This window comes from Euprymna scolopes, chromosome 18, assembly GCF_053919585.1.
Source record: "Euprymna scolopes isolate OS-2025 chromosome 18, ASM5391958v1, whole genome shotgun sequence".
NCBI classification, from domain to species: domain Eukaryota; kingdom Metazoa; phylum Mollusca; class Cephalopoda; order Sepiida; family Sepiolidae; genus Euprymna; species Euprymna scolopes.
In genome coordinates this window covers 130,545,565-130,560,279 of record NC_136499.1, presented here as the reverse complement: position 1 = coordinate 130,560,279, position 14,715 = coordinate 130,545,565, and the positions used below count along the sequence as shown (strand labels likewise).

The window sequence follows — 14,715 nt, the reverse complement described above, 5'->3', positions numbered from 1 at the left end:
AAAGGTTAGTATAAATAGTTAGTGGAAAAATCGTAAGAAACAAATCTGTAAAGTATATTTTTCTTTTTAAATCGATATTATATCAAAATATATATAAAAAAAAAAAAAAACTCAAATAAATCCAAATAACATGAGCATTATTATTATCACTATTCCAAAGGAATTCATTAAATATTTGGTGATGAAATTAAAAAATAAATTTTATTTTTATGCTGTACCTTCATTACTTTTCCTTGCTCACCCTCTCTCTCTCACTCTCTCTTTCTCTCTCCCTCTGTAAAAATCAATGTGCAAGCGATAAGAAAATATAAACTGCTTAAAGTGAGAATAAAAAGGGTAGCACCGATAATTCTAGCAAGCACAAGCAGTCAGTCTGATGCTGTTAGAAATAAATAATAGTAGTAACAGTAATAGTTCCATTGGGCAGTTATTAGATGTTATGGTAGTATAAATAGTCGCTTGGTTGGAAAACCCTTAATCGATTTTGTGAAAGATTATTTTTTAAAATCGATATATCAAATTATATAAAATAATATCTGAAATGAAACAAAAGAACATGGAGATATTATCACTATTCCAAAGGAATTCATTAAACATTTGGCAAGAAAATTTAAAATGTTTTTTCATGCAGTACCTATGGCTTCATTACTCAATAGTAGTCTGCAAGCAACATTTTGTTTCACCGAGTAGTTACTTGCTCGACTAATGTATTTTTTTTCATATAGTGGATTGATCGTAACAGACTTAAGGCAATATTCACCTTGAATTGGTTGAACCGGCTCCTCATATTGAGATCCGCAGCTCTCATCGTCCCAGGCTAGCAGCTATAGAGAAGGATTGTCTGAACAAGCACTTGATAGATTTGGATTTTCATGTCTGTTGCAATCTTGTCGAAACCACAAATGCGGTTGTAGATGATTAAAAGTATGTTGGGTGTTGTTGATTTAGATGTCGGTGTCATACTCTTGACACGAACGAACCATCAAATTTATAAACAATGGATATGAAAAATTGACTTTGTTCATTGAGATTATGTTTTTTAAAATTATTATTTTTTTCTTTTTTTTTTTTTCTAGGATGAGTTGTCGCTCCCTAATGTCAAATATGGTTTCAGCAATAACTGCACAATCACAGATGAGGTAAGTATTGGTCAGTTACATATTTACTTTGTTTTTAATGTTTTTAATGGAAATTTTCAAGACAAGGCGTGAAGCCATTTGGTGTAAGGTGTGTTAATAAGAATGAAAGATGATTATCACAAAGACACGAGATGACGATTGCCCTTAGTTTTGAAAAGAATCGGCAGGAAGAGAGTTCAATAAGCTTGAGGATTTTGGAAAAAACTACTCTAATAACAAGCTTTAATTACAACTTGAGGGGGGGGGGGGTACCCGGCGTTGCCTGGGTGTTTGGAGGTGTGTATGGTTTTGGGTAAATCAAAACGGGAAGGGGGGTAAAATAAAAAAAATGTTTTGGTAGGTAAGTATGAGGATCGAACCTGAACCATTGAGGCGAACTTGGAAATTAAAGTGTGATAAAAAAGTGCAATGTTAACCACTGGGCCACCACGAAATACTAACGGAAACACGTTTGAATTTATTTAATTACTTAGAATTGGTAGGTGCCCGTTTTAATGACTTAATGAGGTCAACTTTGACTGCGGGAGTGCTTTTTTTATTTTTATTTTCCCAAGATGTTTGGGGGGGACGAAACCAGCCCCCCCCCCCCCCCCATAAAAAGGGGATTGTCCAAATTGAATAGCAATTGTTTCGGACATTTCCAGCGACCGGAAAAATACCGCTAGAATTAGTGTCGCTTTTATTATACGAAAAAACCTAATCCACATGCGGCGAGCGAAAACTGTTGAATATTTATCTTTTCAAAGTCGAGCAAATTAAATAGACAGGCGACCTCCGTTGTTAACTTGTAGATATTATGATTTATATGTGATATAAAAAGTTCTAAGAAGTTGTGAGCCGACTGACCGCTTCTTGGAAAAAAGCCCTTCTTGGACATACACAAAAAGCGAACATACGTACACACATTTTCGCTTTTATATATATAGATTAAATATCAAAACCGTGAATTGATGGAAACCACTAGAACGACGCGTGAAATAAGTTGCAACAAATGAAGCAGGAAATTCTGTGTATAAACTGATGACTTATATTCTCCGGGTAGTGACTGGAAATGTTAGTGGCAGATTAATAAAAGCATGTATATTAACAGTGGAGGGAAAGGAAAAGAAATAGATGAATTTAAACACAAAAATATATTGTGTGTGTGTATATATGTATATGTGTATATATATATATATATATATATATATATATTAATTTTTTTCCTAAAAATCAACCAAGTAATGAAGAAGAGAAAAGAAAACTGATTAATAGAAATCGCGATAATAAGAAAAAATGAGTCGCTCAAATTTCTTGATTATTGGGTGCATTGTCAAGACGCAAAGTTCTCGTGGCTGCAAAAAAGAAATAAGTCACCACATGGGCTAATGCGTACAACTTATAAAGTCGTTCAAATTACAATTTAAGAACAGTCCAACAAGTTCTTCAAAAAACTGATAAAAATATTCCGATTAAACAAACAAGGTAATTTCTTCAACTTTTTTCTATGAATGTATATGCAGATGAATAAAGTCACCAGATGTTTCATTTTGAAATTCATAACAACATGGTGACTTGCTTGAATGTGTTAAATGCACGGTGCTCAAATAATATGGCCTTATGCCTTCCTTGGATATGTTGAGTTCACAATGTTCGAACAGTATAGACTTGTACCTTGAGAAAATCAAATTAACAATGCTCGAATAATATGGTCTTATGCCTTTTTTGAGAATGTCCAATTTACGATGCTCGAATAATATGGTCTTATGCCTTTTTGGATATGTTCAATTTACGATGCTCAAATAATATGGTCTTATGCCTTTTTTGGATATGTTCAATTTACGATGCTCGAATAATATGGTCTTATGCCTTTTTGGATATGTTCAATTTACGATGCTTGAATAATATGGTCTTATGCCTTTTTGGATATGTCCAATTTACGATGCTCGAATAAGTCAAATCTACTGTCCTCAATGGATAGTTTTGTTAAATTCTGCCCTCGTGAGGAGACACACACACTGCAACAAAGGTGCACATATGTTTTGCTCGCATCTTTCAAAGATACTACAATTTCTGATTTTCAGTCAGTGTTTTAATCCCTTATGAGGAAATTTGTTTCATGTCTCCTTGAGACAATAAGAAAAGTCGTTTGCTTATCTCTCTTGACAAGAGCATTTTAATAGAAATAAAAATTCTTGTTTTTATTTCTATGTTGTTTATCGGTGGTCATCTGGAATCGATACAGTCCTCTCCTGTCAAAAGTTAACTAACGACTCATTTTTAATTTCTTCAATCTTTCACACGTATCCGTCTACACATGCAAAGCGAAAGGGTTAATTTGATTGGATGGCATTTCGATGCCATGCTGAACTTCTAAAAATACCTCAGACCTGCGCACCGTGAGTCTAGACCTGGTGATCGTTGGGTCATTTGGTAGCAGCCGAAACAATAATGTCACAAATGTTATATTAAAATAAACAACAAATCTTGTCTCCTCAGAAGGGCAGAGTTTGCACGAGATTTTAATGTAGGAAGAGTTTTCTTTGGGTTTTTTTTAACTTTTAGTTCAAGTTTTCTGAATGATCCAAATAGTATAAATGAACCTCATTTAAAAAATTCAACATTATTTTGTTTATACATTTTGCCTATAAAAAAATACAATTGTTTTTATTTTTAAATCTCTAAAGTTTACAAAATTTAAACAAATAATTTCAAAAAGATGCTATATTATAAATCTAAATTAACCCTAACTCTAAATAGGGACACTATCTCTGCAATGTTTTTTTTTTTAACATACCCTGTTGCCCTTTTAAAATAAATACAAAAAACGAAACAACGTAGAATAGTTAAAAAAAAAAAAAAAAAGTTTTGAGTATTATCTGTCGTCTTAATGTGCGCATGCATGCAAGCAATCAGAAGTGAAAGCGATTGGTGTCAACCGCAATTTGTCCTTTTCATATTTGCTTGTTTTAATGCAGGTCTCAAATCTAATCTGATTCTTTTGTTATATTTTGGGGTAGCCAGGAGATGATGATATAAACGTGTAAATTGAGTCATGTTGTATAGCCATTTATCAAAATGGCGTCTAGACATATGCTATACACCGGGGTATCACACAAGGATATATTATAGTTTGTATTTACATAAGGGTATCATATTTTATAAGAAGTAGAATATATATGCTTCATACCTTTTCTTTATCAAGAGGTTCTTCTATCTTCACTGCTGGGCTCTGTAATGAAACAGCCAACACCATAACCGATTTAGACACCTGTTTTGTGAAACCACAGAACAATATTTTATATTTTTAAAATATAAATTTATTTCATCCGTCTCAGTGGTCTTCACAAGGAGTCTGCATTACGTGTTTACATGCTTGTTCTTTTTTAGCCCCGCTTCCCAGACTTTGAGCACATCTGCTAATTTTCGTGACCAAACTCGATCTCTTCAATCTAATGTTCTTGGCCTGTCAGTTCTGTTACGTCCTCATCAAAAGCACACGTCTGCTAACGTATGCCCTCTGTCACGTACGCAACTGTTGAAGGTCATTTTATTTAACTTGGCTAATTTATGTAAACATCTTCAGCTAAACAATAACTCCCAATCTAAACTATTTTAACAATATCACTGGATAGATAGATAGATAGATCGATAACTAATTTAACTTTTAACCCTGTTATTATCTAATACTTCCATTTTTTTTATCCTGTTGAATCGTCATTTCCATATAAAATAAGTGCGTGTTCAAAGTTGTCATTTTGTAACCCTGATGATGACTATTATCCTCATCATGTTCGGTTAAATATCTATTTCTCACACGCTAACATGCATGTTGGTCATTTGTATGCATAGACACCTGTTTTAACCCAACAACTGAAAGAGACACAAAGATATTGTGGATGTTAGAAACAGATCTGATAGCAAAAAAATCCCTCCGTGTTGTTTCTTTAATCTGAAGAATTAGTCTTTGAATAATAAGGGGATGAGAAACTTGTTTCAGGAAAGTAGTTTTCTGAAACTATTCCATTGCTCATCATCGGCAACCCCTAATGATGTACGTGCCGTGGTCTTCCATTCATTTTCATGCTGTTTTCTCATTTTGGCCATGTCATCGTCTCTCACATCAGCACCTAACGAGGAGGCATGCAGTGGCTTACAAATTTATAAAATGATAAACGCAAGAGAAACAAAAGAAAACACAGACACCGACACATTGTGGGTTGATCAGTTTTACTTCATATATGTGATCATGTGTGATACATCGCAAAAAAAATGACCCGTTAAACAACACTAGCATCCACATCTTGTCTGCCAAAACCAATACTGTCAGTCAACTGAGGTCAGCCCATCTTGGATTAATCACTTCTGAGCCACAATTTATCATCAACTATTGCAACCTGTAAACTGTCGTCAACTGCCATCAACCAAAGACTGTCTGTAAAACTTTGTTCTCCTCTTAAATCGTCCGTAAACTAACTCAAAATATATTGGCCTCTATGTTGTCTTTCTTTGGTCTGCGTCCCCATAACAATATGATTAACAATACTATTTTAGATGACCTTTGTGTGAGTTGGTGAATCACTTCCCCCATTGTCTTTCTATTACCCGCACTTCCTATACCTTTATTCTGATCAACTATTTCCTCTTTCTCTTATTTGCTTTACTTTTTTAATTTTAAATCCCTTCCTAATACTTTGTGGGGAAGGCATGTCCTTAGTATGACAGCTTTGTTCATTCTTGCAGCAAATTTTAATCCTTTCACATTTTATCATTTGATTGTGATCTTTTTTGTTTTGCCTTTCAGTATGGCTCCGCTTGTCGTGCAATCAATCAAGATAAAGTGGGCCTTATATCCAAGGTAAGTAGCAGACGGCTACGTTTTCAACATACATTTGTAAACGTCTGCTTGTGTTTATTTTAAGATTACTCTATATATTAAACGTATGAAGGTTGCCGTCGACTTACAACCACAATTGGTTACGGCCAACTAGTCATAAAATGATTTGGACATAAATCGTGCCATGTTAAATTCAGCTGTGTAATGATAAAATGTACATCTTATAATTTGACATTTTTTTTCACTCATTATTTATGACTAGCATGCAATTCACTTTCAAGAAAAAGAGGAATTGGAAACTTATGAAAAAGTTATATAAATTATCTTTTCAATCAGGAAAGATGGCAGAACTAAGAAATGTAAAAAATGCAGTAGTGTATGTATAATGACTGACAGAAACCATGTTAAAGACATATTTGCATGAAGGTGCACAAATACAAAATGTAGAATGTGCACATCCATTCTAACCTTAAAACCGCTTTCTTTTTTTTTTTCTTTTTTTTTTTTTGAAAAAGAAAAAGTGATTTTGATCAAAGTTATTTTGATAAAAAAAAAATTTGATTTTCGTTTATAGTTGTTTTTTATGTTTTCGCCTTTAAAAAAATTTTCTTTGTTGAAAATTTTCTTTGTTGAAAACAATTTTTTTATAGTATCTTTTTTTTTTTTTTTTTAACTAAAAATATTTCTTTCATATAATTAAATTTATCATCAGTCTTATGTTGTGTTAAAGTTTTGTTTTCAGCATTTGGAATTTATCATCTAGCAGTTTTTGCCAGCAACTTTTGTTGCTTACTGTAAACTGCTAATGGGTCAAATTTTGGACCCCTACCAAAATAATAACGTAGCTTAAAGTAAAAAAAATTATTAATGCTACAAGAGAAAGAGTTGTTCATTTATAAAAAGATAAAATATTATTATTCCTATACTTTTTATTCTGATCATCTATTTTCTCTTTTAAAAAAAATATTCTAGCCGATCTATGTAATTTTTAGAATTTTTATTAATTTCAACATGTCACAATTATGTAATATTTATACTTAAAATGTGTTTTTTTAAATTTATTTTAGGAACTTGGTCAATATCTAATTATAATGGACAAGCACCATTATATCAAAAAATAAATGAGTTATGACAAGTTGAAATTGAAGAAATTTCTTTTTTTTTTTTTTTGCATACACATCTCTAGGCTGGTTTGTAATACCTAGCATAAGCTGCTCAGTTTTTTTTTTTTTTCTTATATAACTTTTGCACATAATTCTGTTCTTCCAGGTGGGAACCTGTTTCAGTTCGATGATGACAAAGAAAATAGAACTCAACACATTCCAAGACACAGGGAAGAAAAAAACGCAGTTGAATATCAAAGACAACTTCAGACCTGTAAGCAAATTTTTCACGATTTTTCATTTCATTCTTCTATCTTAGAATAATTTATCTTTTTCAGAAGATGCACGTGATTGGCCAATGTTATTAAAATTTATAAATACTATTATTGTGTCAAGATGTTTACAAGTTATCTCCCCCTGAACTTATTTCAAGTTATCTCTTCTGAATTATTACTTGCCAACCAGGGAATGCATTCTTCTATCTAAAAATTACATACTGCATTTGCTTAGAATTTTTGTTTAAAATAATGAAATACAGTTTAACGAAATAATACGGACTGACCTTATATGAAATCAATTAATGAACAAAGGTGTGTGTGTGTGTGGCGTTTCAAAAGTAATACCACTTTGAAAAAATTTTTATTTTATTTTTATTATTCCACCATGGAATAGAGGGAATTGCAAATTGTTATGAAGATTGAACTTATGCATTCATGACTTGAATGTTTCATCATCCCTCTGTTGCAGATATTGATAGTGTGAGACTAAGAAAGCAACTTCTGTCATGGAATGTGTGTTAGAAGCGGAGATGCGGCGTTGAATTTCTAGCAAAAGTGTATCAGAATGGTCGTGACTAGAAAAATAAATTCTGGAGTGCAAAAGGTTGCTTGTTTTAATGGAACACTCCCATCCTTGTAGGTCTTTAACTTTTTTAGTTAAAAAAAATAGGAGGCTTTACTTTTGGAACCACCCTCCATGTATGTAATTTTAACCATTTCTTTGATTCCCCTTTCACCATCGTTTTATGTGTTTCCATAACAACGTATTCAATATTCAAAAACCCTCAATGCTGGGTCACTGGTTGAACTGCCATGATGTTGAAAACTCCAAACAAATGATGAAGTCTGTATATTAAAGATGACTTGTCTTATTTATTTTATTTTTTTTGCTCCCCCAACAAAGGAGAGATTGGACCTAGTAATTCACTCCCATTTGTTCGCACTTCTCGATAACCATACCTTAGAATTTTTGAAATTTTACACAAACATTAGTCCTGGTGAAAGTAAATTTTTCACTTGTGGAGGGGGACCCCATATGGTTGGCTTGTTTTAAATTTTTATTTATTTTTTTTTTACATGATTTTTGCTTTCTCTTTTTCATCTGAAAGATTGTGTTTATTTTATTTTTAGGTGACTGCTCGAACCCGAAATGCAATGGAAGCATGGTTCAAAGACCTAGCCGGGAGTAAGCCCCTATCATTACTTGTGAAGAAGGTAAGAGAGGCAATAGGCAAACGGACGTAAACATTTTAAATATTTTCCCATTCCAGAAGAAAAGCGGAATTGGTTTAAGTTTTTAGACGATTTCTTTCAGTAAGAAATCGTCTAAAAACTTAATAAAACAATTCCGTTTTAATTTAGGCACAGATAGAGAGTGGGGAAAATTCAGTAAGAAATCGTCTAAAAGCTTAGTTAAATAATTTATAATGGCATGGGAATATGGCTTAATATTGTGAATTTTAATTTGTCTTTTAAATAGTGATAGGATGATTCTGATTAAATTACCGATTCCGATTCTTTATAAGTCTTTAAATATTTAACTATAAAGTTATTTTTCCTGATTACCGTAAAAACGTGTTAAATGTGCAGATATTTTCTTAAACCTAAAAATACACGGGGGGGGGGGGATGATCTAAAGATTTTGGTTTTACTGGTTGTTTAAAATCAAATATTATTTTATTCTTACTACCAGCAATGGAAGATTTTGTTTTAAATCAAATATTTATTATTTTATTCTTACGACCAGCAATGGAAGATTTTGTTTAAAATCAAATATTATTTTATTCTTACTACCAGCAATGGAAGATTTTGTTTTAAATCAAATATTTATTATTTTATTCTTACGACCAGCAATGGAAGATTTTGTTTAAAATCAAATATTATTTTATTCTTACTACCAGCAATGGAAGATTTTGTTTTAAATCAAATATTTATTATTTTATTCTTACGACCAGCAATGGAAGATTTTGTTTAAAATCAAATATTATTTTATTCTTACGACTAGCAATGGAAGATTTTGTTTAAAATCAAATATTTATTATTTTATTCTTACGACCAGCAATGGAAGATTTTGTTTAAAATCAAATATTTATTATTTTATTCTTACGACCAGCAATGGAAGATTTTGTTTTAAATCAAATATTATTTTATTCTTACGACCAGCAATGGAAGATTTTGTTTTAAATCAAATCAAAAAGACAAAAGAATTGGTTTTGGCATTGGAAAATAAGCACAAATTTTTCTTATTCCAATACCGCCAAAAGTTCTGATTCCGATTAATCGTCTGAACACTACTCTTATAATCTGTTATCTTAAATATGAAATGTAATTCTTTTTTATTAATTCCCCTGGTGCTACCAGATCAGGCTGTCTTTTGGCTTCCTGAGACGAAATGCACCTACATTGATGTTTTTTGTTTTCTGACCTTTTTTTGTAAAACTTAATTTTGTTCTGCAAAACCAAAAACAAAAACAGCCCCCCTCCCTCCCCCCCTTTTTTTTTATCTCCCCCCCCCCTCCCAGACCCTGTTGGTGGAGTATCAGAATACACCGACTGCCCCCCTGCAGAGAGTAAAAGTCCCTCAATGGGGCCACCTGTTGGCCGTAGGTGGCGACCCGTAATGCCTTAGAACGGGATCCTGGTGGCTGAGCAACTCACGACCTTGGAACCAAATGGCCGTGATTTAGCAACACTCCACTTTGGCCCTTACTTCGGCTAGACGGGCGGTCGGGCAGGCTCGACCCGACCAACCGGCTAGTCATGACAGTCCCTAATAATAGTAAACCCCCATAAAGAGAAACACAAACACATACTCATATAAAAAAAAAAAAAAACACACACACATACTATCATTAGAAGGCGATGGCAAGGGCCAATCAGATGGTGGAAACTGATGCTATTGACAACTACCTCTTTCTACACCTTGCTGGGTCCAAGGAAATGAAAAAAAATCGTCATAAGCAGCTATACTCACTGTTTGAGTATATCATCATTGTATCCCTGAGATGCTTGGGCGAATGGGTTTCCCCCCAACCATCTCCCAATTTAGGGCTCCGAGGAGGGTGGGGAGCAAGGATGATGAAAAAACAAAAAATATTCTATGGCTTCCAAAAAAATTAAAAGGCCCCATCCAGAAAGCGATGAAGATGAAAACACACACTTTCCGGAGTATATAATCTTGGAATCGCAAGATAACACACAAATAACAAAAATGTCCCCATTCAAAATCGAAAGAATTATCAACAAAAATCTGAACACAAAACAAATAAAAAAATTAAAAAATGGAACTTTACTTATACAAGTAACTACTAAAAGTAGTGCCGAAGAAATTTTAACATGGACAAAGTTCCATGATATAAACATCAATGCCTACCCTCACAAAACCCTTAACACCTCAAAGGGAGTCATCAGATGTCCAGAACTAAACACCTGCTCTCTAGATGAAATAAAAACAAACCTAAAAAATCAAAAAGTTATAGATACTAAAAGAATTACAATAAAAAGAAACGGACAAACAATTAATACCAACACATACATATTAACTTTTAATACTCCTACTCCACCAACTGAACTCAAGATTGGATATATTAACATTAAAGTAGAAACATATATCCCCAGACCACTTCGCTGCCTAAACTGCCAAAAATTTGGCCACTTCAAAGAATACTGCACCAGGAAAGCAGTATGTCCAAAGTGTAGCAGTAACGAACACCAGGAAACAGAATGCCAAGGAAATGTAAAATGCCCAAACTGTGGAGAGAACCATCCAGCATACTCATCGCTCTGCCAAAACTGGATCAAAGAAAAAAAAATAAATGAACTCAAATATACCAAAAACATAAGTTTTCCTGAAGCCAAGAAAATTATTGAAACGACCACCACAACAGAACCAACTAGATCATACACAGGTGCAACCAAAAATCAATTAAAAACAATAGAAAACACTGAACTAAAGGAAATCTCTACCCTCATAAAATCACTTTGTGAACTAGTTGAGACATTGAGGGCCACCTTACGGCAACTGCCGTCAACTCCAGCTGTACTTGGAAATAACTATCAAACAATTGAGAGTAAAATCTCACCAGATCCAAAAAACCAAACACAATCCTCTAACAAAAAACCCACACAAACCGAAAACATCCCAAAATCAAAAGAACACTCGCCTAGTACCCTCCGCAAAGGAACCAGAAAAGAAGGAAACCAAACAGTAGATATTCAAAATAGATTCCAAATTCTAGGAAAAATGGAAACCGAAAACACCCTGGAAAAAAAAAAGAAACCAAACACAAGCAATCAAGAGGGAAAAAATGAGCAAGAACCCAAAACAGCAACATCCCAAGCAAGACCCAGATCAACATCCAGATCCAAACAAAAAAAAGAAAAAACCCTCGAAAGCCATGAAGTCATGGAGATTGAGGAATCCAACAACCCAAAACAAAAGAAAGAAAATATAAACCATGGCTAACAAAATCCTACAGTGGAACATAAGAGGATTAAAAATTAATATCGAAGAAATACAAATACTTATCAAATCCTTATGTCCTGCAATAATTTGCCTACAGGAAACACACTTAAAAGAAAATGACAAAATCAACATAAAACACTACTCAATATACAACCACATAAACAAATTATCATGCAAAGCCACCGGTGGATCATCAATACTGATAAACGAAAACATTCCACACAGCACAGTGAACTTAAAAACAAATATGCAAGCTGTTGCAATAACTGCAACACTACACAAAACAGTAACCCTGTGTTCACTCTATATACCACCAAACGAAACAATAAACGAAACAGAATTAAACAATATAATCAAACAACTACCTAAACCTTTTCTACTCTTGGGAGACTTCAATAGTCACAATATATGGTGGGGCAGTAAAAAAAACAACAAAAGAGGCCAAACCATAGAAAAAATAATTAACCAAAATGATCTATGCCTACTCAACAACAAAGAGAATACATATATGCACCCACCAACGGGAACACTATCAGCAATCGATATAACACTATGTGACCCAACTATATACATGGATTATAGCTGGAGAACACATAAGGATACATGCGGAAGTGACCACTTCCCAATCATAATAGAAAACGAGAATCCCAAGCTAGAAGACAAAACACCCCGCTGGAATTTACAAAAGGCAAATTGGGAAAATTTCCAAAATACATGTCAACACAGATTAATACCTGAAGCGAATCCTAACTTAGAACACATCACATATTTCAGCAACACCCTACTCACAATAGCCGAGGAGAACGTACCAAAAAGTTCCACTACTACAAAATATAACAAACCCTGGTACAATAAAGAATGCAAAGAAGCTATAAGAGCCAGACGTGCAAACCTAAGGAAATTCAAAAACAGTCCAACGAAAGAAAATTTGGACACCTATAAAAACAGCAAAGCCAAAGCACGGAAAACTATCAAAGAATCAAAACGGAACACGTGGAAAGACTATGTAACAAAAATTAATCAAAACACAAAACCCAAAAAAGTATGAGAGATGGTCAGAAAAATAGCAGGAAAAAATACAAAGAACCCTATTAAACACCTTATATGCGACAACACGAAGATTACCGACAAACAAAATATCGCAAATAAATTAGCAGAACAATTCTCAATGAACTCATCATCAAAAAACCAAAATAAAAAATTCCAAGCTATAAAGAAAAATGAAGAAAAAATAAAAATAAACTTTAAATCAAAAAATGAAGAAAACTACAATCAATTATTCAACAGTGCAGAACTAGAGGAGGCAATAAACAAATCTCCTGATACAGCAGTCGGCCCCGACGAGATCCATTATCAATTCCTCAAAAAACTACCAAAACCATCACTGGACTACTTATTACAAATTTACAATGAGATATGGATAACTAACAACATTCCAAAAAACTGGAAGCAGGCAACAATAATCCCAATACCCAAACCAAAAAAAGATCATACAAACCCAACAAACTACCGACCCATTGCACTAACTAGTTGTTTGTGCAAAACTTTTGAAAGAATGATTAACGAAAGGTTAAATTGGTACTTGGAAAGCAAAAATCTAATTACAGAAAGCCAGACGGGTTTCAGGAAAAATAGAAGCCCCACCGATCACTTAATAAAACTGGAAACACGCATAAGAGAAGCATTTGCAAAAAAAGAACATCTAATAGCAATTTTTTTTGACATGCAAAAGGCGTATGACACCGCTTGGAAATATGGAATCCAAAAAGACCTGTATGAACTAGGACTTAGGGGTAGAATGCCAGAAATTATCAGAAATTTCTTAACAAATAGAAACTTCCAAGTACGGATGGACAACACTTATTCAGTCCAAAAAGATCAAGAAATGGGGGTCCCCCAAGGCAGTATCCTGTCTGTCACCCTCTTCAACATTAAAATAAACAATATCATAAAAACCATAGACCCAGGAATTGAAAATGCCCTATACGTGGACGACCTACTTATATACTACCAATCTAAATACATACAAACAGCCGAACGCAAACTACAACTTTGTCTGAATAAAATAAACAAATGGGCCATAGAAAATGGATTTACATTCTCAGAGGAAAAAACTAAATGCATCCACTTTTGCAAATTACGAAAATTCCACCACGACCCCAACCTGAAACTGGATAACAAGAACATCTCACTCACCGACCAACATAAATATTTAGGTATTATATTCGATAAAAAATTGAACTTCATACCGCATATAAAATATTTAAAAGCAAAATGCCAAAAGACAATGCAATTGATCAAAGTCCTAGCACACACCGATTGGGGTGCAGACAAAGTCACATTATTGAAATTATACCAAACTCTAATCAGATCTAAAATGGACTATGGATGCTTCATCTATGGAGCAGCAAAGAAGTCCTACATAAAAGAACTAAATACAATCCATCATCAAGGATTAAGATTAGCCTTGGGAGCATTTAGAACCTCTCCAGTAGAAAGCCTCTATATAGATGCCCACGAGCCTCCACTGATTCTGAGACGACAGAAGTTAGCGCTACAATATTACCTAAAGCTGGTATCATGTCTAACAAATCCTGCATACCAATGTACCCTCCACCCACAATACACACATCTCTTCAACAAGAAAGAAAATATCATCAAGCCCTACAGCCTCCGGATAAAAAACCTTCTCACAGAAGCCCAAATGGACATTACAAAAATACATAAATATAACAAATCAAAAACTCCACCCTGGATGATCAAACAACCACACATAATATTAAAATTAAATAAATATCCCAAAACGAAAACCCACCCATCAACCTTCCATGAAGAACTACTTATCATCCAGAATACATACAAAGAATATACACAAATTTACACTGACGGATCAAAAGATGGAGATAAAGTAGGA

At 33.7% G+C, this 14,715-nt stretch overlaps 1 protein-coding gene across 3 annotated transcripts in view; it reads left to right on the top strand.

Annotated features, from left to right (window-relative positions):
- Window positions 1–14,715, top strand: part of LOC145297828 (mediator of RNA polymerase II transcription subunit 12-like protein) — a 167,678-nt gene that overhangs the window by 10,879 nt on the left and 142,084 nt on the right. For all 3 annotated transcript variants that reach the window (XM_080144154.1, XM_080144153.1, XM_080144152.1), the window contains exons 2-5: window positions 1,077–1,139; window positions 5,923–5,976; window positions 7,225–7,332; window positions 8,468–8,551. In XM_080144154.1, coding sequence (XP_080000280.1) covers window positions 1,077–1,139; window positions 5,923–5,976; window positions 7,225–7,332; window positions 8,468–8,551 — 309 coding nt within the window. The remainder of the gene's footprint in view (window positions 1–1,076; window positions 1,140–5,922; window positions 5,977–7,224; window positions 7,333–8,467; window positions 8,552–14,715) is intronic.